General features: G+C 50.1%; 4 protein-coding genes and 1 non-coding gene across 5 annotated transcripts; all 5 read left to right on the top strand.

Annotated features, from left to right (window-relative positions):
• Window positions 1–1,692: 1,692 nt before the first annotated feature.
• Window positions 1,693–3,580, top strand: LOC117842382 (malvidin galactosylase UGT88C3). The gene has a single exon (XM_034722801.2). It carries the CDS (start codon window positions 1,810–1,812, stop codon window positions 3,259–3,261), a length of 1,452 nt encoding a protein of 483 aa, XP_034578692.1. The 5' UTR covers window positions 1,693–1,809; the 3' UTR covers window positions 3,262–3,580.
• Window positions 3,581–6,210: 2,630 nt separating this feature from the next.
• LOC117842925 (malvidin galactosylase UGT88C3) lies at window positions 6,211–8,139 on the top strand. Its single transcript, XM_034723450.1, has one exon. The coding sequence runs from the start codon at window positions 6,538–6,540 to the stop codon at window positions 7,993–7,995; it is 1,458 nt and encodes a 485-aa protein (XP_034579341.1). The 5' UTR covers window positions 6,211–6,537; the 3' UTR covers window positions 7,996–8,139.
• A 5,574-nt stretch (window positions 8,140–13,713) lies between these two features.
• Window positions 13,714–13,849, top strand: LOC117846645 (small nucleolar RNA Z247). Its single transcript, XR_004638374.1, has one exon. It is a non-coding gene; the product is annotated as a small nucleolar RNA Z247 (small nucleolar RNA).
• Window positions 13,850–20,459: 6,610 nt separating this feature from the next.
• Window positions 20,460–22,578, top strand: LOC117843012 (malvidin galactosylase UGT88C3). Its single transcript, XM_034723562.2, has one exon. The coding sequence runs from the start codon at window positions 20,822–20,824 to the stop codon at window positions 22,265–22,267; it is 1,446 nt and encodes a 481-aa protein (XP_034579453.1). The 5' UTR covers window positions 20,460–20,821; the 3' UTR covers window positions 22,268–22,578.
• A 1,618-nt stretch (window positions 22,579–24,196) lies between these two features.
• LOC117843071 (malvidin galactosylase UGT88C3) lies at window positions 24,197–25,979 on the top strand. Its single transcript, XM_034723636.1, has one exon. The coding sequence runs from the start codon at window positions 24,290–24,292 to the stop codon at window positions 25,730–25,732; it is 1,443 nt and encodes a 480-aa protein (XP_034579527.1). The 5' UTR covers window positions 24,197–24,289; the 3' UTR covers window positions 25,733–25,979.
• The last annotated feature ends 1,531 nt before the right edge of the window (window positions 25,980–27,510 follow it).

The following is a 27,510-nucleotide window of genomic DNA, read 5'->3' on the forward strand; positions in this document are numbered from 1 at the left end:
AAGCATAAGGGAAGATCTAGTCTAGCAATTAACCTACACAATTGGGTACAAGCAACATCAGCATTGTACTCCCAGAGATGGAGAGAGCCATCAGGATTGTACTTGAGTTGGGACTGAGCCATACGTGTAGCTCCTTGCAAGACTGGGCACCTTGGAAGGTGCCTATGCAAGTGTCTAGTACCACTAGAGGAAATACCATAATAGAGTTTCTTGCAATGGATGCATCGGGCACCAGTTCTTACCCTCTTGCCACTCTTTATCTCGTACAGTGGCTCAAAGTCATCCCATACCTTAGAGGTGCAAGAACGGCTCCTCTTGCTGCCCGTACTCTTCGTCCCTGTCCTCCTCGTCTCACCTACAGCACCAGCTGGAGGCGGTGGCAGATCTCCACCACCGGGCTGACCATTGGCATCGGTGACGGGGATGTTGACCAGCTCACGCCGATCCGCCTCCAAGTTAGACTCATCATCTCCGGTCTCCCCCATCAACCTCAACTCGTCGTTGTAGTAGGTTGGATAGTCTGCCATCGTTGGCTCCCAAGCTCCTCAACGGGTGTGCACTGAAGACCTGTAGAGACAGTCACACAGAGAAGCAGAGAAGCACATCAGCACGGTAGAGGAGAAGCAGAGAAGCACCGGAGTTTGACTTACCTCATCCTCGAGCGCACCTGGAGCACCGGAGTCACATTCGATGTCGTCTATCCACCCACAAGAGAAGCACCGGAGCACGGTGGAGGACAAGCAGAGAAGCACTGGAGTTTGGCTTACCTCGTCCTCATGCACACCCGGAGCACCGGAGACTGAGAGGGAGAAGAGGGGAAGAGCTGACTCAGGTGAGTCCCCGAGAGGCAGCTGCGAGGGGAGGAGCGGAGTCGACGAGGGAGACGGCGGATCAGCGAGGGCCGAGGGGAGGAGTCGATGAGGGAGGTGGAGGGGTGATACGACGGCGGACGAGGGAGGTGGCGGATCTGCGAGGGGAGGAGCGGAGTCAACGAGGGAGGCGAAGAGGCGAAACGGCGGCGGGCGAGGGAGGCGGCGGATCAGCAAGGGCCAATGGGAGGAGTCGATGAGGGAGGCGGAGGGGCGAGCCGGTGGTGGTCGAGGGAGGCGGTGGATCTGCGAGGGGAGAAGGGGAGGACGCGAGGAGCGCAGTCGATGAGAGATAGAGGAAGGCGGAGGGGCGAGGGAGGTGGCGGAATGAAGGTAGGGTTTGGGGGTGGGGGGAGGGGGCGGCTGCCGGCCGGTATGTATATGCCCACGGCGGCAGGCCAGGCCGGGTCAGCACGCGGGCTGAGAGAGCGGCCCAGACACGGCCCGTGGCATGAGCCAGGTCAGCACGGGCATAACAGCTGCCGTGCCATGCTTAGTCTGAACTAGGTTAAAATCTCGTACCGTGAGCCGGCCCACGTGCCACGGGTCATACGACCAATTATATTTGGAACGACTATATTTGAAACGGAGGGAGTAGACAAACTAGTTGAGCAGGGGTCCCGGATCCGACTGCGACGTTACAACTGCAGTGATCGTCAATCTCTTTATGTCGAGAGATCGTCATCGTCGATCTGACCTTCCCAACCTACCAACCTTAGCCGTAGGCTCGTAGCTCGTAGCAACCTAGTATCTGGGTCCCAGGCCTGATTGTTTTCTTTGGCGTCCTTTTTTATTTTATTTATTTACTAAAAAAGAAAAACAAGACCAAGTCTATCATTGATAACGCTTTCCTCACCCCTCTGCCCTCTCTGTCCCGAGCGAGGTCAGCCGATCAGGTCATCATCAGCGCGGACTTCACTAGCGAAGTAGCGATACAGCAATGGCTACTCCGACCGTCGTCTTGGTGCCCGTCTGGGGCATCGGCCACTTCGTGCCGATGCTTGAGGCCGGCAAGCGGCTGCTCGCACGCAGCGCCCGGCCCCTTACCATCACCGTGCTCGTGATGCCGGAGCCCATGTCGAAGCGGGCGTCCGAGATCGCCGAGCACATCCGCCAGGAGGAAGCCTCCGGCCTCGGCATCATCCGCTTCCACCACCTCCCCGCCGTGGATCCCCCCACCGACCACTCGGGCATCGAGGAGTACATCTCCCGGTACGCGCAGCTGTACGCGCCCCAAGTCAAGGCGGCCGTCGCCGCCCTGACGTGCCCGGTGGCCGGCGTCGTGGTCGACATCTTCTGCACGACGCTGTTCGACGCGGTGCACGAGCTCCGCGTGCCGGCCTACGTGTACCTGATCACCAGCGCCGCGATGTGCGCGCTCCTGCTGCGCTCCCCGGCGCTCGACGAGGAGCTGGAAGCCGAGGTCGAGTTCGAGGAGTCGGAGGAGGGCGGGGTGGACGTGCCCGGGCTCCCGCCGGTGCCGGCGTCCTGCCTACCCACGGGACTGGAGAACAGGAAGATCCCGACATACAAGTGGTTCGTGTACAACGGCAGGCGCTACATGGAAGCCAGCGGCATCGTCGTCAACACCGTCGCCGAGCTTGAGCCGCGCGTCCTCGGCGCCATCGCTGATGGGCAGTGCACCCGCGGGACCCGCGCCCCTTCGGTGTACACCATCGGGCCGGTGATCCCCTTCACCCCGTCCACCGGCGAGAAGGCCGCAGCACACGAGTGCGTGCGGTGGCTCGACTCGCAGCCACCGGCCTCCGTGGTGTTCCTCTGCTTTGGAGGCACAGGCTCCTTCACCGCGCCCCAAGCGCACGAGATAGCACACGGCCTGGAGCGCAGCGGGCATCGCTTCCTGTGGGTGCTGCGCGGGCAGCCTGAGCCCGGCACGAAGCTGCCCACGGACGGGAACCTCGTCGAGCTGCTCCCCGCGGGTTTCTTGGAGGAGACAAAGGGGAGAGGCCTGGTGTGGCCCGCGAAGGCTCCGCAGAAGGAGATACTCGCCCACGCCGCGGTGGGAGGCTTCGTCACGCACTGCGGCTGGAACTCGATCCTCGAGAGCCTTTGGCACGGCGTGCCGATGGTTCCATGGCCGCTCGGTGCCGAGCAGCACTACAATGCGTTCACGCTGGTGGCCGACATGGGCGTCGCCGTGCCCATGGAGGTAGACAGGAAGAGGAACAACTTCGTGGGGGCGGGCGAGCTGGAGCGAGCGCTCAAGGCACTCATGGACGACGGTGGCGAGGCCGCAAGGAAGGTGAGGGAGAGGGCCATGGAAATGAAGGCTGCGTGCCGGAAGGCCGTGGAGGAGGGTGGGTCATCCAGCGTGGAGCTGCAGAGGCTCTGTGAGGCGCTGGTCGTTGGCGCGGTGCTGCCGACAAAGTGACGCCGAGTTGCCGACAGAGTTCGGTGGCTTCTGTCCATTTCTTTCACGGCATCAGCATTCAAACATCGAATGACGATGTAGTCCATGTAATCTGTTTTCAGTAATCGCCCTCCTGAAGCTCACGTTGATTTGTTTATCAGGCCCACAGCTCGAACCATTGATTTTATGTACGGGCCAGAGCAAGAAATTTCATCAATAACAGGATTCAAATGGGAAAATGCGATGTAGTAGCTGAAAATCCTTGCCAAATCATGGCATGCAGTCTGCACCTAGTTGCATATGCCTTCCTTTTTTTATGCAGCACATGCCTTCCTTTTAAGAGTATGTTTTTAGATGAATTTTTCCAGTACTTGACATTTTCAGTTATCTTGTTTTACTTCTAATTATGATGTAATAATTTTTAAGATGTTCCATGCTATATTTAAGATTGCTCCAATAGCGAAACCTACTAGTACAATCCTATTATTCTTCTACACTTTTTGAATGTTCCATGCTGTGACTTTTTAGATCCTTTCATTTGTCCTCTCTTTTTTTTTTGAAAGGAACATTTGTCCTCTCTTTTTAACTCTGGTTGCAGAGAAATTGTTTTCTAACTATCGCATGTAACATGTGTCGGTTGTAACATACTGGGTCTGCACTCTGCACTACTAGAGGGTAGGTAGCTTGCGTGGGTCAACTTTTCAAGGGCCGAAACATCAAGCACTGTGTGGGTTCGGGCCTCCTACGTGGCTTATGGAAGTTCTTTAAGCGTGTTAGCTATAAGGTCCAATTGAGCCCAAATACTATCCGGCCATCCTCCGTCTATTTTGTTTAGCAGTCATTGCTGCTGATTTCTCTTTTTATCCGCACGATGGCTGTTGGACGCATGAGAGCACACGTGTGCATGTTACAACTTTTCTTTGTTTTTTCTCAGCCTCATTATATTTTTAATGCTGGTGATATTCACCTTTATCTCTAAAAAGAACATGAGTAAGTGCAAAGCTAGTATATTGAACATTTTAAAATAGTGGATTCAACATTTCTTCAAATATAGTTCAACAATTTATAAGATAATGTTGAAATAGTATGTCTAAAATGTTGAAACAATATATTCACAATGGTGAAACCATACATCCAATCTGTCGAACTTTTTAAATTGATAAATAACAAAAATATATATTCAAATTGGATCTCACTTCGTTGTATTAATTTTAAACAACATTTAGATTCAAACGGAATTTAAAGCAGATACTTAACTTAAGAGATAAAATCATTTGAACGTTCGGTTGATAACAAAATTCACAACAGGCTGGAGCAATCAGGGGCTGCCACGCCGCTGCTTATGGAAAGCACGGATACCGCAGGCTGCACCAGCAATCTGTGTTTAGATACGAGGTGCTAAACTTAACAGTGTCATGTCGGATGTTCGGATGCTAATTAAGGAATTAAATATGAACTAATTATAAACTAATTGCAGAACCCTGTGCTAATTCGCGAGACGAATCTATTAAGCCTAATTAATCCATCATTAGCAAATGGTTACTGTAGCACCACATTGTCAAATCATGAGCTAATTAGGCTTAATAGATTCGTCTCGCGAATTACACTCCATGCAATTAGTTTTGGAATTAGCCTATATTTAATACTCCTAGTTAGCATCCAAACGTCCGATGTGATGGGTGTTAAACTTTAACACCTGAAGCCAAACGTGCCCTTAGTTTTATAGATGTTCGATTTACACATGGTCACAAATGTCAAAGTGGAAGTTATATTAGCTTATCAAACTTCCGGAAGCTATACGCGACTACTGGTGTGGGCTTGCATTGCAAGTCCCCGCCTACACCCAACCAAACTGGACTGTGCGCTAGTTCTCGTCGTAGTAGTATCACAGGCCTTATTTGGTTGAGGGGAGGAGGTTCCGGTGCTCCAACACCACCCCGTGCCCTTCTAGGTTGTCGTGCATCTTTGGATGCATATTGGACGGTGCAGTTCGGATACACTTATGGGATTATGCTCACTGTGACAACGATATAATACACCTAGCTATAGTTGGCCATAAGGCACGAGCCCTATGGGCTGGCCCACGGCAAGGAAATTTGGCCTGGTACAAACCTAGCCAAACACAGCCTTTGACGTGCCCATTCTAGCCCGGATCATGCTTAATGCGGGGCCTGGCCGTTGTGTCAGCTCATGGGCCAACCCAGCCTGGCACGATTAATGGCTAGCCCGTCCGCTAGAGGCACGTTTAACGGCCTAGCCTATTACGGCCCGCATGCTTTCGAATATATTTGTGATTGTCTTTGAGAACCTAGTTGTATTTTGTATGTGTGTTTGTATGGGCAATGCCACTGAATGTATATGTATACGTGTTAGTATGTGCAATGCCTCTAATTTTTTTACCTTTAAAAATTTGATTTGGTGAAAGATTCTTTTACGACCGAGCCGGACTTACACGGGCACGGTGCGCCCTCGTGAGCCCGTTGGGCCACCGGTGTGGCTCGGCACGGCTAACAGCCCTTAGTGCTGGATCCGAGCCGCTGCTTTAGCCATGGGTCGATACGGCACGGTATAGCACAGTTACGATTCACGCTTCACCGGACCGAGCCTAAACGTGCTGGGTCAAAATCGTGCCTGGGGCGAGCTGGACCGGCGGTTTGACCAACTATACACCTAGCTAGGGAGAAATCGAGGTATTTCGAACACCTCAAGGCCACACTGCGACAACGGTACTGTACACATAGCTAGGTCGACCTTTGATCCAAGGGCCAAGTTGCTGTCGACACGCCGACACACTAGCTAGTCTGCTATGCATAGGCTTCCAATCGATCAGCTGTCTAAGCTACAGGACAAAACGGATAACAGCAGTGGGATCGGATGGAGCCAATGGCGAAAGAGGGAGCAGCTTCTAGGGAAAAAAAACTAGAGGCGGTTTTCCATAGAAAACGATGTATATTTCGGACAATTCGCCACGGAAGTCCAAGGATGGTTAGAGCCACAAGTGAGCGGACAAAATCTCACAGCAAGAACCATGCATGCTGACACTTTTTTGCTATCGAACCACAGAATCAAACTCCACGGCCTGATGAAGAGTTCACCAATCTCCAGTGCAAATGGTTGATATCATTGCGCTTGATGCCAATCTGCTATCATCGACAAGAACAACACTCACTAAAATCTTGTGTAATCGAATTACGTCTCTTGCTTCTTCGCATAAACAAAGCCACTCTTCTCTATTTCTTGCGTCCCTCAACCACTTAAGTCCTGCACTGGTACGTTTGGCGACAACAATCCCAGTCCATGATCAATCGATCAATGGCTGCCACCATCGTCTTCATCCCGTGCTGGGAATCCGGCCACTTCATGTCCATGATCGCGGCCGGCAAGCGGATGCTCGACGCCGGCGGCGGCGCCCTCTCCCTGACCGTGCTGGTCATGCGGGCACCCACGGCGGCCAAGGCTTCCGAGGTCGACGACCACGTACGCCGTGAGGCGGCGTCCGGCCTTGACATCAGCTTCCTGAACCTCCCCGCCGTCGAGCAGCCGACCGGCTGCGTCGCCCCCGAGGAGTTCAACTTCAGGTACACCCAACTCCACGCGCCCCACGTCGAGGAGGCCATAGCCGGGCTGGCATCTCCCGTGGCAGCGCTCGTCGTCGACCTCTTCTGCACGCCCCTGCTCGACGTGGCCGCCGAGGCCGAGCTCGCCGTGCCCCGGTACGTGTACTTCGCCTCCACGGGCGCGTTCCTCGCGCTCATGCTGCGCCTGCCGGCGTTCCGTGAGGACCTCACCGCCAGGCTCAGGGGGACGGAAGGCGCGGTGCACGTGCCGGGCTTGCCACCGGTGCCGCTGCCCTACATGCCGGCGTGCCTGTCGAGGAACAAGATCGGCAACTACGAGTGGTTCGAGGACTACGGGTGCCGCTTCATGGGCGCCAGCGGCATCGTTATCAACTCCTCGGTCGAGCTCGAGCGCGGGGTCCTCGCCGAGATCGCGGACGGCCGCTGCGTGCCGGGCCGCCCGGCTCCGGCGGTCTACGCCATCGGCCCCGTGCTCTGGTTCTCGGCGCTCGAGCAGCCGCACGCGTGCGTCCGGTGGCTCGACGCGCAGCCGCCAGCCTCGGTCGTGTTCCTCTGCTTCGGAAGCAAGGGGTTCATCGACAAGGAGCAGGTCGGGGAGGTCGCCGCCGGCCTGGAGCGTAGCGGCCATCGGTTCCTCTGGGTGCTGCGGGGCCCGCCGGCCGCCGGGTCCAGCCACCCGACGGACGCTGACCTTGACGAGCTCCTCCCGGAGGGGTTCCTGACGAGGACCCAGGGGCGCGGGCTCGTGTGGCCGGCATGGGCGCCGCAGAAGGAGGTCCTGGCGCACCCGGCCGTGGGCGGCTTCGTGACGCACTGCGGGTGGAACTCGACGCTGGAGAGCCTCTGGTTCGGCGTGCCGATGGTGCCGTGGCCTCTGTACGCCGAGCAGCACCTGAACGCGTTCGAGCTCGTCAGGGTCATGGGCGTCGCCGTCCAGCTGAAGAATATGGAGGTGAGTGAGGTGGAGCCCTTTGTGGAGGCGGCGGAGCTGGAGCAGGCGGTGCGGGGCTTGATGGGCGAGACGGAAGAGGGGAGGAAGGCGAGGGAGAAGGCAGCGGACATGAAAGCCGCGTGCCGGAAAGCCGTGACAGAAGGCGGGTCCTCGTACATTGCGCTTCGGAAGCTCATGAGCGAGATCTCATCTGGCGGAGGGGGCACCGCCTCCGTGACGGGGTGACGGCTGGGGAGAGGCTCGCCGTGCTATGGTCAGAAATAGCACGTCGGGTATGTGTCATGAACTCATAATCAAATTTGGTGCGATCTAATGGCATAATGGCGTGTTTGCCATGTTAAAAATAATCGAGAATGTTTATTATGAGCATGTTTGGGAGCACTCCACTCCAGAAAAATCAGCTCCACTCCACTAGCTCCACACTTTCCTAGCTCCACTCCACCGACTCCAAAAAAACATGGAGCTCCTGCACGTGTTTGGCTGATGGCAGTGCTCCAGTTCCAAAAACGTGAGCACTTGTTGTGAATGGTCTATTTTACCCTTTGTTAACGGACCCACATGTCATACTCTTCTATTTTCTCCTCTCTTCTTCCTCTCTCTCCTCTCCTCTTCTCTTCTACGGGCACCTGCCAGAAGATGGACATGGGCCGGCCTACGCCCCGGTCGAGCCGGCCGGCCTACGCCCCGGCCGCACCGCCGCGGGAGAGCTCGCCACGGGCGGCGCGGCGGGCGGGCGGCGGGTGGCGCACGGGCGGCACGGCGGGCGGCGGCCGGCGCGCGGGTGGGACGGGGCGGCGCGGCGGGCAGGCGGCGCGTCGGGGCGCGGCGGCCAGCGCGCGGGTGGGACGGGGCGGCGCGGCGGGCAGGCGGCGCGTCGGGGCGCGGCGGCCAGCGCGCGGGTGGGACGGGGCGGCGGCCGTCACGCGGGTGGAATGGGCGACAGGAGTTTTATGTTTCGCGAACCGGTACTGTGTACAGGGGTTTTTTTGGAGCACCTCTTGAGGTACTCCAAAAAAACGTGGATCTACCCCCCGGCTCCACCTTTTTCTTGGAGCCGGAGTTGCTGGAGCTAGACGCGTTTGGCTGCGAAATTTTCGGAGTTGGTGGAGTGGAGTAAGTTTTTGTGGAGTGGAGTGCTCCCAAACATCCCTATAGCTCGCTATTTCTGTGTTTATCGTCAACTAGAGTTGGATTGAATTTCGATTATCGACTTCTTTTTCTTCCACTCTAGCTCTGAGAATTTTCGGCCCTCTCCTGCTGGACTTTTGGCCGTCCCTGTCTAGTGTAGTGTTGGAAAAATGAACCATGAAGAGGCCATTTAATGGAATCCCAGTGGCATTCAATAATCCTGTGGAAGCCAATTTAAACAGAAGAGCTTTCTCACTTCTCTGAATATGTATCTGAAAGAGAGAATGGGGCTTGGGTTACACAATATACGCGCTTGCGTGTAATCTCGCCGGCTCTTCTCCTCGGTGTGCACCGAGGAGGAGGGTGAGCGGTACCTCCGAGCCGTTGCTGTCGGAAAGCCTGCACGAGGGGCGACAATAAGGTTTTTGGACAGCGCAACTGCGCGGCGCTTGAATCGATCGACTACGTTCTGCACTATCTTCATCGACGATCTGCACTGCGTCGAGTAACCCTGCATCCGAGTCTACACGAGGACAGAGCGTTTGATCTGTAAGTCCATAGTTTGGATCTGTTACAGTTTGGGCTACATCATGTGTAGGAAGGTTACATACTTAGAAGTTTTGGTTACATCTGCTTTGCTTATGCTGCTTTCACACTGTTTACATGAGTATGTTACGGGTTACTCCCGTCTGTTTGAACCAGTAGCACTGAGTTATATAGGGGGTGTTTGGGAACACCCTGCTAAACTTTAGCACCTGTCACATCGGATATTTGAATGCTAATTAGGAGTATTAAACATAGGCTAATTATAAAACTAATTGCACAGATGGAGTCTAATTCGCGAGATGAATCTATTAAGCCTAATTAGTACATGATTTGACAATGTGGTGCTACAGTAACCATTTGCTAATGATGGATTAATTAGGCTTAATAGATTCGTCTCGCGAATTAGCATAGGGGTTCTGCAATTAGTTTTATAATTAGCTCATGTTTAGTCCTCCTAATTAGCATCCGAACATCCGATGTAACACTGCTAAAGTTTAGCACAGGTATCAAACACCCCATAATATACCCTCATGTTTATTTCTGATAGATTTAAACACATATTTCCAACATGTAGCGGGCAGAGAAAATTTCAGATCGGTCCGAGTCTTGCTTGACACTGTAATATCATAATTTTACCAGTGCGATGTTGCTGGACTGAGCATTAGGTCCGAAATTAACCGAGCTTTTTATCGACCCGGATCAAAAGATGCTAGATCTATCAGACTACATTAGATTGTATCTTACTTAATATTTGAACTGATGGTCCGAGTGTGATACACTGATATGGACTCAGATTTACGTGAGGTCAAAAATCCAACATCCATCGAAATGAGTCGCATTCTGTAGAAGAAAGCTATCCAAATCTCATATTTCTCGCGCGCTGGCACCATGTTTTCCTTTTTTTCCTGTTTTTTAAACACCTGTAAATCTCTTCTATATTAATAGAAATAGCACAATCTGTACCGTTCGTTAAAAAAAAAATTCTCACGCGGGCTTCGAGTGATATGAAATCCTCGTGCTTTTTTTTTGAGGATAATGAAATCCTCGTGCTGATATGTATGGCTAGATCGGAGCATTTTAGGCCCCACCCAGGCCCATATGGCTTTGGTCCATAAATCAGGTCCGAAAAATATTGGATCGACCTGAACCCACTCTGACAATTTAATTTAATTATTTAACAATAAAAAATAGTGGGAAGTTCAAGCACGACCCGGATCCGATCACCCGGCCCACCGATGTTGTTCACGGACGACGAGGGACCGAGAAGCCCACGTGAGAACGTGACCGAAGAAGGGCTTCTCGGCGACATGGGCTTTGCGCCTGCATTTTGGTGTGGTGCAGCTGGGAATACGGCTCATAAATGGGTTCTGGTTCAGTGGGTCCACTAGTTTGCCGTTGCCCGTGGAGGGACAGGACTCAGGAGCGCATCAGTGGTAAGCTCAAGCTAGCGGTCCATGGCAACTGCATGAGCTCATGTAGTACTGTATAGTGTATACAGTTGTGACCTTCTGGGACCATGAGCTCATGTGTAACCATGTACGATATTTGGCGCGACCAGACATTGAATTATCTGAGCATCTGACATTCTGACCACAGCCATGACGGTTCCGGTTTTGATGATGCAAATAGCGCGCAAGAAAACGTGTGCTTCTCCTTAAAGCATTCGTAGTAAGAGAGAAATTCGGGAATTTTGCTACTCCTTCCGTCCCAAATTATAAGATTTCTAGATTCATAAATTTTTCTACTCACTCTAGATGCATATAAAATGTATGAACCTACAAAATACAAAATGACACATAATTTGATACGGATGGAGTATAAAAAAATGCATGACATATGCTAGTACCTTTCGAAGAAAAATAAATCAATTCTTAAAAAAAGAGCTTCATAGAAGAACGTAAAAAATGAAAAAAATGTACTAATAGAGTAGACCAACCCCTCTAGGTGAATAATGTAACTGAATCATTAACATCTTTGTTGAAAGTACAAAATTTCCCAATTTTGATGGCGGAAGGTTATTTGAGTTGAAAGTGCATCTTTCCTCCCGCTGAAAGATAGAGCCAGATGGATTGGAATCTCATTGATGACCTGAAAGTCAGTTGTGATGTGTGCTCACTGCTCACTATGGTAGGGGCGGACCACACCACCAAAAAGTACATGGAAGAATGGTCATATGTTCTTTTTTTTAAAAAAAAAAGAATGGTCATATGCCTAAAGGACATTTGCGACTCGCGTCACTCAAACAACTTGTGAACGTTATGTTAGATAAAACAACTTGTAACCAAGTGTATAACACGGGTTAGTTGAGATATTGCACTGGCTGTAGATAGAGGTTAGAGATAGATCTCCTTTGTTGTTTGTAATCAGGAGCCGGCCATATCCAAACTAACCTATGACTTGTAAACCAGGTCGGGGTGTGACCCTAAGGGGCAACACGCTTCCACCATTTTACATGGTACCAAGAGCCAACCTGTTGGGGGAAAATATTAACGACTTTGTTATTCTCCTTATTCGACGGTCGTAAGGGTCCGAGCCCACCTCCAGTGACAGTGACCTCCGCCGACTTGGCACGACCAGGGAATATTCCGCTTTGCCTCGCCCGACCCGTGGTCCTAGGGTCGGACGCGCCCGATCGCCCGAGGACTGCTCCACATCCCTCGCCGTAAGGTTCCGCCTCACCCGACCCCGGGCGCAAGGGGTCGGATGCGTCTAACCCCTCGCCGCAGGGCTCCGCCTCGCCCGACCCCGGGCGCAAGGGGTCGGACGCATCCGGCCCCATAGGTCAAAACTTCGTCTCGATCGAGGACATGCGCGGACCTGCATACGAGGACACAGATCTCATGGGCCCTCACCGATCTTGCCATAAATACAGATGGGACGCGCATGTCCGGAATACGGCTCTGACACACGGAGAGGCGCCCGCACTCCTCGACGCGACCCGCCGGAATGTTGGGCAGTGCACTGCTGCCACGACTGCACTGTTGCCACGACTGCACCATCCTAACCCCCCATTGTAACGTCCGCCATAGGGCACTCATCGCCCATGCTACCTGACAGAGGAGGGCGCGCCGCCCGGTTTCCTGCTCGGCCTGGCAAGAAGGGCACATCGGTCGCGCCCCCCGGCTAGCACGCGTGGCTACAGTGGTCAGCATCGCCCGCGACGTGCACGGCTAAGTGGCCAGTCATCATCATCAACTCGCACGGCTACAGTGGTCGGTCGCCACGCACGTCTCGCGTGCTCGGCTACAGTGGCCGACCGCTAGGTCATCGATGGGACCTAACGGCAACCACCCCTCCTCGGTGGCCATACTGACAGGACACAAAAATCAAAAGAGAAGGCGGCAACCCCGGTGGCTTGGCCCGTCTCCCTATGCTTTGCCTTCCTTGCTTACCTTTCTACCTTTTTACTTTCCTTACGCCCGGCTCATTTGTAACCCCTGTATCCTCCTTGCACTATAAAAGGAGACCGGGGGGCCCGAGGGCAAGGGATCGAGAGAGACCGAACCCCGAATTCACCCAAGTACGAACCAACCGAACCACCAGACGAAAAACACCCACAGAGACTTGGGACCAGCTTCCCTCTCTCGCCCGTTTGTAACCCCTACTACAAACTTGGCACGAGTAACACGAGCAGCCTCCCACACTGGACGTAGGGCTATTCCTGCCCGAACTAGTATAAATATCGTGTCCTCTCATGCAACCATCCGAGCCTTACGCGCATAGAAAACAAATTTACTTGCTGGAGTCTTGACCCGTGATTCTTGACACCGACACAACCTCAAATCCATATCCAATCCATCCGATCCATGGCGAGCTCGTCGACCTTCTCTGTGCCGCTAGGCTACCCGGTCACGGAGAAGCTCACGCACAACAACTTCCCATTGTGGAAGGCCCAAATCATGCCGGCTATCCGGGGCGCCTAGCTTGAGGGGTTCCTGGACGGGCCCTCCCAAGGAGATCAAAGCTCAAGTCAATGGGAAGGCGACCAAGATCCCAAATGAAGCCTATGCCAGGTGGATTGCATCTGATCAGCAAGTGTTGAGCTACTTGCTCTCCACCATCTCCAAGGAGATCCTCACGCACGTTGCCACCAAGGAGATGGCGACTGCAGCAGGGACCAGCATCGAGGAATTGCTAGCATCTCAAACCCGAGCACGCTCGGTGACCACCAGGATCACCCTCACCACCACGGTAAAAGGAGGTATGTCGATGGCAGATTATTTCAACAAGATGAAATCTCTAGCAGATGAGATGGCAACTGCCGGCAAGCCAATGGATGATGAGGAGCTGATGGGCCACATCCTCACCGAGCTGGATTCCGACCACAATCAGGTGGTGTCCGCCATCATAACACCCTAACGTTCTCACGGTGTAAAAGTCTACACGTAGCTCCTCACCTTTGAGCAGCGTGTCAATCTGCAGAGTGGCGAGTCTCAGTCGTCGGATAATGTCACCTCCAGGGATGGCCGTGGTGGTGGCCGCGGCTACAACCGTGGCAGTGGTGGCTACAATAGCAACACCAACAACAATGGACGTGGTGGTGGCCGTGCTCGCGGTGGCAACAACCGCGGGCATGGCAATGGCAATCGAGGCGACTACAACGGCAACTCCAACAACAACTACGGAGACAATCATGGAAAGTCCAAGGTGAAGTGTCAAGTTTGCTTCAAGGGCGGTCACTCAGCCACAGATTGCTGGTACATGTGCGATGAGGACTACGTGCCAGATGAGAGGAGTGCTGGAGCCGCCGTCAACTCGTATGGTGTAGACACCAATTGATACATCGACTCTGGAGCAACGGACCACATCAGTGGAGATCTGAACAAGCTCTCCATGCATGACACCTACCACGGCAACGAGCAAATCAGGACAGCAAGCAGGACAGGTATGAACATTGATCATGTTGGTCATGCTACTGTATGTTCTCCCAGTCGTAATTTACATCTCAAAAATGTCTTGCATGTTCCTGATGCTCGTGGTAAGCTTAGTCTCTTTACATCGTCTTGCTTCCAATAATCAAGTTTTTTTGAATTTCACTTTGATTTTTTCTTAATCAAGGATCAGGCAATGAAGAAGGTACTTCTTCGAGGCAAGTGTAGTGGCGGCCTCTACCCTCTTCCTTCCAGAATGCCCACAACCAGCAGCAGACAAGCCCTAGCCGCATCTGCTCCCTCTTCCACAAGATGGCATGATCGCCTATGACACCCATCATCTAAGATTGTTCATCAAATCATTAGTCATAATAGTTTACCTTGTTCAGGTTTTGAGAATAAAGACCTAGTTTGTATCGCATGTCAACAGGCTAAGAGTCATCAGCTTCCCTACCCTAGGTCGTCAAGTGTGTCGCAATTTCCTTTACAGCTTGTTTATTCCGATGTATGGGGTCCTGCTTCTGATTATATTGGAAGGAAGAATTATTATGTTAGCTTTATAGATGATTTCAGCAAATTCACTTGGATCTACTTATTGCATCATAAATCTGAAGTTTTCAAGTGCTTTCATGAATTTCAATCTCTAGTTGAGCGCTTACTTGATCGAAAGATTCTTACAATGCATACAGATTGGGGCGGTGAATATGAGAAGCTTAACTCTTTCTTTTAGCAAGTAGGCATTACCCACCATGTCTCCTGCCCTCATGCTCACCAGCAAAATGGATCTGCTGAGTGTAAGCACGGACACATCATCGAGGTCGGGCTGTCCCTTTTATCTCATGCTAGCATGCCTCTCAAATTTTGGAATGAGGCATTTATTACTGCCACTTACCTTATCAATCAAACCCCAACCAAGCTCTTAGACTACTCCACACCCCTCAAAACCCTTTTTTATGAAAAACCAGATTATTCTGCCTTGCGCATCTTTATGTGTGCATGCTGGTCTAATCTTCGCCCCTATAACACCAAGAAGTTTCAGTTTTGTTCAAAGAAATGCACCTTCATTGGTTATAGCAATCTTCATAAGGGTTTTAAGTGCTTGGATATTTCCACAGGCTGAGTTTATATTTTTGTCGTATTTGATGAAACAATCTTTCCCTTCTCTGAATTGCATCCCAATGCCGGTGCCTTACATCGTTCTGAAATTCTGTTACTCTCCTGGATTACTTAATACTTCTAGGACTACTACAGTACTTGATCACATGCCTCAATGTTCTCCTGATGCCCCTGATCCTTCTCCTAATTTTGCAGAGCAATCTGAGCTAATTTACCCCGTAAACAGCACCTCAGGGCATCATTTTATGCAGGGAGGTGCCAACGCAGAGCACGAGGTTCATTCAGGTGTTGCAACTAATTCGCTTGCAGGCATATCACCCTCGGGATCCAGTACCGATGCGGTCCCGCCTGCGCACGCCCACCCGCCTACTCCGACACCATCTGCTACTCAATCTGGGGTGGCCATGTCGCCTCCACTGTCCACCCGGTTGGGGCCTGCGCACGCGCGTGCCCATGGCCCCTAGTCATCGCCCGCGCGTGCCCATGGCCCCTAGTCATCGCCCGCCATGTCACCTCTATGGTCGGGTCCTGCAAGAACCCACGCGCCATCGTGTTTGCAGCTAGAGGGATCCTCTGTGGCTGCTGACTCTACAACCGCTCGTGCTCCAGATGCTCCTTCACATACCACTACTCCTCTACTAGAAGCTGTCGCTCTTGTTGATCCTGGACATAATGCTGATCCTCGACCCAAGACACGTTCCCAAAGTGGGATTTGTCGGCCAAAATAGTATATGGATGGCACTGTAAGGTATGGTTTCTTAACGGCTTTAGGTGAGCCTCATGATTTGGGTGAAGCATTAAGTGATGACAACTGGAAACGTGCTATGGACTATGAGTTTTAAGCCTTATAGAAGAATAGAACTTGGCATCTAGTACCTCCAGAACAAGGAAGAAACATCATTGACTGCAAGTGGGTCTACAAGATCAAAAGGAAGGCTGATGGATCCATTGACATGTATAAAGCTAGGCCTGTTGCTAAAGGATTCAAACAACGGTATGGTATTGATTATGAAGACACATTTATCCCTCTTGTAAAGGCTGCTACCATCATGTTAGTTCTGTCCATAGCAATTTCTAGAGGATGGAGTCTTCGTCAATTGGATGTGCAGAATGCGTTCCTTCATGGTGTTCTTGAGGAAGATGTTTTCATGAGGCAACCACCAGGTTATGAGGACAAGGGTAAGATACATTATTTGTGTAAGCTAGACAAAGCACCGTATGGTCTTAAGCAGGCTCCAAGGGGATGGTATGCTAGGTTAAGCAAGAGGTTACAAGGTCTCGGTTTTAAGTCTTCTAAGGCTGATGTATCTCTGTTCTATTATCACAAGGGTGCAATTACTATATTTTTGCTAATATATGTTGATGATATTATTGTGGCTAGCTCATCTAGTGCAGCAACCGTTGACGCTCGTTATTAGCACACTTTTACCCCTATTTATCTTCAATAATGACATGAATTTAATACCTAAACTATCGATCACACCAAATAAATCGGTCTTTTTCACAAGTGCAACGTATTTTGGAGGATGTTGTGTTTTTGCATGAAACTGGATCTAAAAGCATATTTTTGGATATAGCACTGAACGAGCGTCGAACCAGATGAAGACGAAGGTCAATGGGCCCAGGAAGGGACTAGGCCGATCGGCCTGGTATCTTCTGGCTCCCCTTGGTGCCCATATCTGGCAAGCAACCCTCCAGCATTGCTTAGGGGCTAAGTTTGTGAAGATATGACAAGGACCAGCTCGGGATCAAAGAGGAATCGGAGAAGATCAAGCGGAGATTTGGAAAGTCATTGAAGATCAATCTCATCTCGAAGCAACCGACGTGCCAGGCCCACATGCAAGTGAAAAGAAGATTCCAGAGCACCTAAGGAGACTTGAAGATGAAGCAGGGCGCGAGAGGGCAAAAGGAAGGCCCAGGCCGATCGGCCTGGGGGTTTCCTTCGCCCCCTCGCCTTCCAATTTTTGCCACGCACCCTCTGGACTATAAATATGCCCAAAAACCACCAAGCCCCCAGATTGGAGACAATGTACTTGATGTGAAGCAACAGAGAAGCAGAAAGAGCTTGAGGGACACCACTTCGGAGAGCTGAGGGCCGTGCAGTTGTCAGGGGTTAGCGTAGGCGAGCCTCTGCCAGCATGATCACCCTGCGAGGAAGATCACACTGGAGTGGAGCTAGGAGTCATCAAGATTTAGGTAGGATCCCGGTGGTGATCTTGTGATGTACAATCATTTATGGTGAAGTAATAGATGTGTTAATATTCTTAGCGATCTAGTCATCTCCTTCTATGGTTTTATGCTCTATTGGGTTTGGTTGCTTACACCGATGTTCCCAAACAACCACCGGATAATAGGTTCGTGTACTTTTCATGGTTTCTACCATGATATTGTTTTAATATGCTTCTAGATTCATTTATTGGTGCATGGCAATTTATTATTTCATTAATATAGCACTCAGTTATGTTGTAAACCATAGGAATTGTGAAATTTGAAACTTGTCTTTGTGTTCATTTTGCAACTTAGTGGTTTCTGACTATAGACTAAATTTTTTCTTGCCATTGCTTGTGTTCTATATATAATATATAGGTTCAGATACAGTTAACTTCACCTGGATTTATAGTGGTATTATTACTATTAATTTGGTGTTCTTGAACTATAATTATGTAAAATTTTCATAAGTACTATTTTAGCAGATAACCAAACACGTTGTTTAGGGGTGTTTGGATATCAGGTACTAAACTTTAGCACGTGTCACATTGGATGTTCGGATGCTAATTAGGAGAACTAAACATGAGCTAATTATAAAACTAATTGCAGAAACCCTAGGCTAATTCGCGAGACGAATCTATTAAGGCTAATTAATCCATCATTAGTAAATGGTTACTGTAGCACCACATTGTCAAATCATGGACTAATTAGGCCTAATAGATTTGTCTCACGAATTAGACTCCATCTATGTAATTAGTTTTGTAACTATCCTATGTTTAATACTCCTAAATTAGTATCCAAACACCTGATGTGACAGGTGCTAAACTTTAGCACGTGGGAGCCAAGCACCCCCTTAGTTTGTTGGCCATATGAATTATCTGTTACATGTACCTCTTTAGTTGTTTATGTCTTCATTTGCATCTTCCGGGTTTCACTAACTCTCCAGAACTTTTGTCATTTTACTGATCATAGAAATCATTTGTCTTTGTATATTCTTTAGTTGTGATTTAACATTTTCATCTGCCGGGTTTCACAATGGACCCCTAGACATTTGTATTTGACTGAACATAGAAAAAATCTGGCATTTTCTTGTTTGCCTAGGTTGTTGATTTTACTGTTTATGAGCTTTGATTTTTACCTAGAACCCCTTAAGTCTGTTATTTGTCTGACCATAGACAACTGATGCTTTGGTCGATGATTGTGATCCTATGTTTGCAGATGGGTTCCCTGTTTGCTCTGTTATTTGCTCTATTTATTTCTTAATTCTTTGCATGTGTCGGGGTTTGCCAGGAGCCCCAAGAATTTGCTATTTTACTGATCATAGATACCATTTGGCAAATCTGGTAGTTTTATCTGTGATTTCATAATTCTTTTTGCGTGTGGTGGGTTTGTTAGGAGCCCACTGAATTTGCTACTTCTTTAATTCCTATTTCACTGACTATATGCTACTTATTTAATTCCTATTTCGTCCGTTTCATTACAGCTTGGTGCTGTTTCATAAGTAAGTCTCCAAATGCTATTCATTTCTGTTATATGAAATATTTGCTCAACCTGATTGCTCTGGTTTTTCTTTAATACTATTTCTAAATTCATATATGATCCATACTGCTAATGTTTTATGATATTCTTGCTTATATGAATTGGGTGCCAATCATAATTTATTGATTTTACAGTTTTAATGTCACTGTAATTTCACCTCTTTAAGCTGTCATTTTACCAATATATAACTATGCTTCATTTCTTAGGTTTTTTACACTTACATTTGCTTTGTAGATGTGTTCTCTTGGACCTGGAGCTTTTGTTAGGGAAATGGTTCCCATAACATGCGATAACTACACTTATATTGGTATTAAGAAGGACCTTAGACAAGTCTGGTCCTAGCATAGTCCGAAGGCAATGCTTACCACAACCATTTCATGGTCACTGTTTGTGCTCTGGAGAGGATTGTTGGATCTAAAGATGTTCCACTCTTAGATCCTCAGCGCAACCATGGTTTCATCCTTTGCCCTGATGATGATATAGCTCAATCCCTGCGTGCTCCGTATGTCATGATTGGTGAAGAAAAGATCTTCGTTGACTTTTTGAAAAGTGTTAGCTTGTTAGCCTTTGATGAGGATGTTAACCAGCATCCTTGGGTTCAGTGGCTCATTTGTGCTCTGAAGGTTTTTATCAGCAACCTTTTATCTGATCCGAAAACCATATGTCATTATATTGACATATGGTTCTAGAAGCCATCATCACCATACATTACGTGGATAGTGTTATGTAATCTAAGTTATGAACTGTAAATTATGATTAATATAGTTATCCTATCTATTTCCGACTATAAAAATGTGGACTGCTTTAATCTCTGTTTTTGTTTCATGTATTTTGTATCTGTTTGTGAAAGATGGATGCCAGCTAATTCATTTACTGTTGCATCATATAAATCTGTTTGTTTGACAAATAAGATTTGTACCAGTTTCCCTCAGAAAGCCAAGTCATTTGATCAATATAAATTTGTAGTACAATTATTAGCCTTATTCTTCCCTTTTATTTTGGGTTGTCAGATTTGAATCTAAGGGTCCCTAATTCGTGTGTCAGCTGCTCTTGTAGCACATGAATTTTGTGTTGGTTGGAATCGTATGTTTCAGCAGCCAAAAACACCCGAGTGACCAGGGCTCCTGAATCACCCGAGTGCTGTATAGACAGTCCCCACTACACTCGTCGGGTTTTTTTTTAGACACCGATCCGTTGTTAATTTTGTAACACCGAATAAATCAAACCAAATTATCGTCGATATAAACCGAATGCCCAGCCCTACTAAATATTCAAACTAAACAAGGATTCCGATTTCGGTGGATTGGTAAGCGCGGCAGAAAGAGAATAGTAGAAGGCGGTGCTACGGTAGGAATCGAGAGGAAGTTTTTGAGCTGAAACGAGTTTAATGATGGTGGGCTCTATTTTCTTTATTGTGTTCCGGACTCCACCTGAGTTTTAGCTGTAGACACGGAAAATGAATAGTTATAGCTCAAAATATTTGAAGCCCACCTTGCTTGTAGTCAGGCCGGGCCATAGACATTATTGTCCTTGCCATACTTTGGTCTCTTGGAGAGAGGGTAACAGGGGCAAAGCTTCAGCACTGGTCGAAGAGACAGCTTCTTCGATCCAGTGCTCGGAGGCGAAGAACAACTCCAGCCACAATGGCAAGCGCAAGCCCTACTATCGTGCTCGTCCCGCTCTGCGTCCCCGGCCACCTCCCGCCCTTGTTTGAAGCCGGCAAGCGGCTGCTCAGCAGCGGCGCCATGTCGCTCACGGTGCTCTTCATGCAGATGACCATGGCCGCCAACCTGATGTCCGACGTCACCGACCTCATCCGCCGGGAATCAGAGTCCGGCTTGGACATCCGCTTCCACCACCTCCCCGCCGTGGAGCTCCCCACCGACTCGCACGGCACCGAGGACTTCATCATGCGCTTCATCCAGCTCCACGCGCCGCACGTCAAGGCCGCCCTCTCCGGCCTTGCCTCTCCGGTCGCCGCCGTCGTCGTCGACTACTTCTGCACCACCCTGTTCGATGTCACGCGCGAGCTCGCGCTGCCCGTGTACGCCTACCTGCCGTGCTCCGCGTCCATGCTCGCGCTGATCCTGCGGCTGCCGGCTCTCGACGAGGAGGTGTCGGGGGATCTCGGGGACATGGAAGCGGTTGACGTGCCCGGGATGCCGCCGGTGCCGGCTGCTCTCCTGCCGACGCCGCTGATGACGAGAGGCCCGAACTACGCGTGGCTGGTGTACCACGGCAAGCGCATCATGGAAGCCGCCGGCGTCATCGTCTACACGGTGGCCGAGCTGGAGCCGAACGTCCTCGCGGCCATCGCCGAGGGCCGCTGCGTGCCCGGCCGCCGCGCTCCAACCGTCTACCTGATCGGCCCGGCGCTGTCGGTCAAGGCGCCCGGCAAGCAGCCGCACGAGTGCGTGACGTGGCTCGACGCGCAGCCGTCGGCGTCCGTCGTACTGCTCTGCTTCGGTAGCATGGGCGGTAGCTTCCCTGCGCCGCAGGTACGTGAGATCGCCGACGCGCTCGAGCGCAGCGGGCACCGATTCCTGTGGGTGCTCCGTGGCCCCGTACCGGCCGGCGGTGCGCCGTACCCGACCGACGCCAACGTCGACGAGCTTCTCCCGGAAGGGTTCTTGGAGAGGACGAAGGACAGGGGCCTCGTGTGGCCGAAGTGGGCGCCGCAGAAGGACATCATCGCCCACCCGGCCGTCGGCGGCTTCGTGACGCACTGCGGGTGGAACTCGGTGCTGGAGAGCCTGTGGAACGGCGTGCCGCTGGCGCCGTGGCCGCTGTTCGCGGAGCAGCACCTGAAGGCGTTCGAGCTCGTGTCCGTGATGGGCGTGGCCGTGGCCATGGAGGTGGACAGGAAGCGGGGCAACTTCGTCGAGGCCGCCGAGCTGGAGCGTGCGGTGCGGAGCCTGATGGGCGGGTCGGAGGAGGGGCGGAAGGCGAGGGTGAAGGCCGCGGAGGCGAAGGCTCTGTGCCGGAACGCCGTGGAGGAGGGCGGGTCGTCGTACGTGTCGCTGCAGGAACTGGCACGGGAGATGTTACAACATTGCGGACGCGAGGCTGAGGATTCTGCAAGCCTGTAAGGCTGTAAAGCGGGCCCGGTTTGCTACTATGGTTTGTTGTGCACTGTCTGCATCTCCAGCATTTGCAGAACTTCCGTAGTTCTGTTTGGGACTTTGGCTTGAATAAATGGTCTGTTGAGTCGTTGTGTAGTGTACGTTGTGAGGCTTTCTTCAAGTAGTAATAATGTTATTTGATATTTTGATGTTCTTTCTGATCTGGAAATGTGAGAATTTCTTTTCTATGAGCAAAACGGAATATAGATGGTTCAAGTGGGTCTGGATGCAGGTTCTGACATTGAGCTAATATGCTACTCTTTCCATTCAAGGTAGTATATCTTTTTTTTAAAAAAAGTCTAAATTACTTCCCTCAAGTATAATTAAAGTATGGACAACTCTCTAAACTATTCCTTGATCCAATTTATCCTCTAAGCTATGATATTTGGTTTACTTTACCTCTAATACAATTTGTCCTTTTTGTTTCTCTATACAAAAGTTGATTTTTAATTTAAAATTTTGGTGAACATCACAATGCATGTAAAAATTTATATATTTCCATTATTTTCCATTTAATTTTGTACATAAGGATTAATTAATTATTAAATATCCCACCCTATCAAAATAGCGATAAAATTTATGATGTATTGTTTCTAACATATATTATGATGTATGTTATCATGTCATAAAATTTTAACTTAAGACTCCACTTGTGCGTTGAGAAAAAAAGATAAATTGTCTTAGGAGTAAATTGAACCAAATGACATATTTTAGAGGTAACTGGAAAAAAAATACTTTATTGAGCATTATCCGGACTTTTGTCTATAGTATAAGGGAAGTAATTTGCTTTTTTTCTTTTTATACATTGCTAGTCAAGTCGCACATTCTCTTATGACACCCAATTAGGAACATCAACCTCCATCAGTTCCTAAATAAACATTTCCTAATAACTAGTATTTGGAGAGATTCTAATATCAATATCAGGGTAAGTACATTGCTACACGTCAGCGGTCTTATAGGTCGTCTCATGCAGTGCCATGTAGGATTTTTGATGATGTGGAGGAGAGAGAGCAAGGAGAGAGAAAGAGGTCGTTGCTTCGCGAAACAACCACCTCATGAGCTAAATTGTAGGACTACGAGACAACTTAACAACCATTGTACGAGTTATTGATGCCATGCAACTCATAATATTTTATTTTTCTTATGCACAAATTAAGGAATTATATACCACTACCAGACAACTTATAGGACAACCCATTGTACAGGTTACCTGTTGAATCGTCTCAAGATTACGTGTCAATGTATGAGACCGCCTATTAGACGACACCAATGTACTTGCCCTCAGCAAGGAGAATTGCTGTCCAGCTAGGGGAACACTATTGAGGCTAGCCAACGCCAAATAACCTAAACCTCATAACTAGATAAAATACTTAGCGGCTGCTCTACCATATTTGGCATGTTCTAGTCTTCTAGAGGGAAACTAGATTGCCTGCCACACACCTCCACTCGCACATCACATTTATTTTGGGCAAAAATAGACATGCGAAGCTCTTTTTTTTTTGAACTAAGCGAAGCTCTTTTTACGGTGTACTCCTACTCATCAATCATCTAGTACTCACCTGATGCCTTCCTATCAGCATAAATTCCTTGACAAATTTAGTGAAGAAGACCGCGGCGCGTTGTGGACAGACTGGCTCGTAACAGCCACACGTCAATAACCCATTTTTAGCCGGGCAAGTGCTTTCAGCGCTACAGTGCGTGGCCACTTGTACTACTGGTTTTTTTAGACGTGTCTGAATACGATGGATGTGTACGGGTTGCATTGCGCTGTTGCGATCTGCCGCTCTCGAGGTCCCTCCCTTGCGCGTCGCCCCGGCTCAGGAGTCGACAAGAGCAACGAGCCACTTCACGGATGACCAATCCCCCCCCCCCCCCCCCCCCCCCCCCCAACACACACACACACACGTGTCCCTTCTTTCGAGAGAGCCCTGAAACCCATCGCCTCCATATAGGTAGGTGCCCGGTAAGACGAAACACCAGCGGAGAGGAATGGACGCCATGACGAGCCCAAGCCCAACCGTCGTGCTCCTCCCGATGTGGGCTTCCGGCCACTTCTCGTCGATGCTCCAAGCCGGCAAGAGGCTGCTGCTCTGCGGCGCCAGCGGCGCTGCAGCATTCAGCCTCACCGTGCTCGTCATTCCCCCGCCGACCGTCTCGCCGTCCGATGCCAGCAGCAGAGGACACTGTGAGATGGTCTCCGGCGGTGGTATCGATTTCCACCACCTCCCCGCCGTCGAGCACCGCGCCGACCTCCCCCGCCACCCTTCCGAGTACATCCGGCTCTACGCGCCCCACGTCAAGGCGGCCATCGCGGGCTTGGCGGCCCCGGTTGCGGCGGTCGTCGTCGACTTCTTCGGGACCCCGCTCCTCGACGTCGCCCACGACCTCGCCGTGCCAGCCTACGTCTACTTCCCGTCCAACGGCGCCACGCTCGCGCTCATGCTGCGCTTGCCGGCAATCCACGAGAAGGTGGTCGCCACGTTCTGGGATGAGAAGCAAGGGGTTATCGACGTGCCGGGGATGCCCCCGGTGCCGGTGGCCTCGATGCCGTCGCCGGAGCTGAATGACTACGCGTGGTTCGTGTACTACGGGCGCCGCTTCATGGAAGCCAGAGGCATCGTCGTTAACACGGCGGCCGAGCTCGAGCCAGGCGTCCTTGCGGCCATCGCCGCCGGCCGGTGCACGCCTGGTGACCGTGCTCCGCCGGTGTACCCGATCGGCCCGGTGCTCTCGCTGAATAAACCGCGCGCTGATGGTGATCAGTCTCCGCACGAGTGCGTGCGGTGGCTCGACGCGCAGGCGCCGGCGTCCATCGTGTTCCTCTGCTTTGGTAGCAGGGGATGGATGGACGCCAGGCAGGCGCGCGAGGTGGCCGCCGGCCTCGAGCGCAGCGGACGGAGCTTCCTGTGGGTGCTGCGCGGCCCACCGGCAGGCAGCAGCTCGATGTACCCGACGGACGCAGACCTCGGCGACCTGCTCCCGGACGGGTTCCTGGAGAGGACGAAGGGGAAGGGACTCGTGTGGCCGAGCTGGGCCCCGCAGACGGAGATCCTCGCCCACGCCGCCGTGGGCGGCTTCGTGACCCACTGCGGCTGGAACTCGATCCTGGAGAGCCTGTGGCACGGCGTGCCCATGGCGCCGTGGCCGCTGTACGCCGAGCAGCCGCTCAACGCGTTCGAGCTCGTGGCGTGCATGGGCGTCGCCGTCGAGCTTGGTGTCGGCACGGGAAAGGATGGCAGCTTTGTTGAGGCGGCGGAGGTGGAGCGCGCGGTGAAGGAGCTGGTCGGCGGCGGCGAGGAGGGGAGGAAGGCAAGGGAGAAGGCCATGGAGATGAAGGCCGCGTGCAGGAACGCCGTGGAGAAGGGAGGGACGTCGTACGCTGCCACGCAGAGAGTGGTGCAGGATATGATAGAAAGCTACGCGCCCAAGTAAAACCAGCAGAAGATATATGAAGATTGGATATGAATTGTCAACGTATATATATGATCGAAAATGGCCCAAGCCTATGTGATCGCACCGCAGGTAAAGTAGAGTGCAATTGTGCAATTTCACTGGTCATATATGTGTTTGTTATTACACATGCATAATATGTTTTCCTGAAATCGGCTCATTCCTATCTCTAAATATATATTTTTTATAATATTTGCACAATAAATGGAGATGATAATAATTATGTTCATGCCGCACCAATCTTATTAGCTGATCGATATCCACCATTGGATGAAAATCCAAGCACCAAAGCATCCTTTTCCTCCTCGCAATCAGTTGCGTAAGTTTTCCTTTCTCGTCTCTTCCCTTATCTCCAACGGGCAGCCGTAATCTGTGAGTAGGAAATTCGACATTTCAACCGTGTGTTTCACAAGAAAAGGAAAAAAGACGTTCGACTGTGCAAAGCTCAAAATTTCGTATAGGAAGCATGCACAAACGCATAAACTTGAGAATGTATGGATATTCAACTTTGTCACCGATGGTACTTCGTAACTACTTTGTTGTTTATCTCTCAAGTGAGAATTCAGTTGTCTTTTGACTAGAAAAATCAGTTGTCCTCGTTAACCATTTTTCACTAGATTTGCTTTAAGGTTCATTGGTTTTGATTGCCCCAAACAAAGCACAAGCGCAAAACATTATGTGATGCCGTATGTTTTTTTTTCACTCGTGGCACATAGACTGATAGACACTTGTCTTTGATAAATGTTGCATGACTTTAGGAGACCAAATTTTCGTAACGGTGGCTTATGTTCACAAGGGGGGCAATAAAAACCATCAAGAATTTTTTTTTTCTGTGACGCGCAAGGTGTGGTCCATGAATTGAACTGCAAATCGAAGGACAACATGGGCCAAGATATGCCCAAATGGGCCATCCAAATCGAATGAAAAGGGCCTTTATGCGAGCAAACGTGATGGAATAGATCGATTGTTTGGGCTTCACTTCTAGCGAGAGACAGTGAATTTTTTTTTTATTTTAGTATTTTGTAAAAATATGTGTCCAAAATTTTTTGCAAATCTATACCCGTAGTAACCTACCGCCAGTTGAAGCGGCTTAAATTGTTTACTTGAAGAGCAATGTCTGAAAACTCAAATGTGTACTCAAGAATGTAGAAGATATACAATTTGTACTTCACCTGAAAAAGATGGTTGGCCGCTAATATGCACGTACGTGAGACGGCAACCGGAACCGACAGAGTGCAAATTGAGCTAACAGTTAGTTTTTCTTTTTTTGAATCAATCCGGAAAACGACAATAATGTACTCTTTGTGACTTTGTTAATCTCAATATCTTCCGCACAATATGTCAATATGTAGCTGACGTTCACAAGGATGGATCTTTAGGGATGTGTGTTGGAGCTCGTTATTGCCACTAAATCTTATACTAACCCGCCATTTGGCACCTGAAATAACTTCATATTTACATATGTGTTGTATTTTGGATCATATTGCAAAATCACAGGAAATACGATATAAATCAATAGTTTTTTTACAAGATTGGATTTGGGTTCGAACTTTGGATATTGGAAGACAAAATCAGGAACATTGGACTACAGTCCCGCAAAAAACTGAACTTGCACGGGCCATATCTTCCTCATCCGAACTCCGATTAGGACGAATTTACAAAGAAAATTGCATGCCTCCAAAAGATCTACAACTTCCGTATGAAGCACTCGGTTATTGGAGGCCTGTAGAGGGAAGAACAATCAGCCTATGGGGTCCTAG

This window comes from Setaria viridis, chromosome 2, assembly GCF_005286985.2.
Source record: "Setaria viridis chromosome 2, Setaria_viridis_v4.0, whole genome shotgun sequence".
Classification (NCBI taxonomy): domain Eukaryota; kingdom Viridiplantae; phylum Streptophyta; class Magnoliopsida; order Poales; family Poaceae; genus Setaria; species Setaria viridis.

Excerpts from the sequence above, each read along its gene's own strand:
- LOC117842382 (XM_034722801.2), top strand. The coding sequence starts at position 1,810 with ATGGCTACTCCGACCGTCGTCTTGGTGCCCGTCTGGGGCATCGGCCAC.
- LOC117843012 (XM_034723562.2), top strand. The coding sequence starts at position 20,822 with ATGGCAAGCGCAAGCCCTACTATCGTGCTCGTCCCGCTCTGCGTCCCC.
- LOC117843071 (XM_034723636.1), top strand. The coding sequence starts at position 24,290 with ATGGACGCCATGACGAGCCCAAGCCCAACCGTCGTGCTCCTCCCGATG.
- LOC117842925 (XM_034723450.1), top strand. The coding sequence starts at position 6,538 with ATGATCAATCGATCAATGGCTGCCACCATCGTCTTCATCCCGTGCTGG.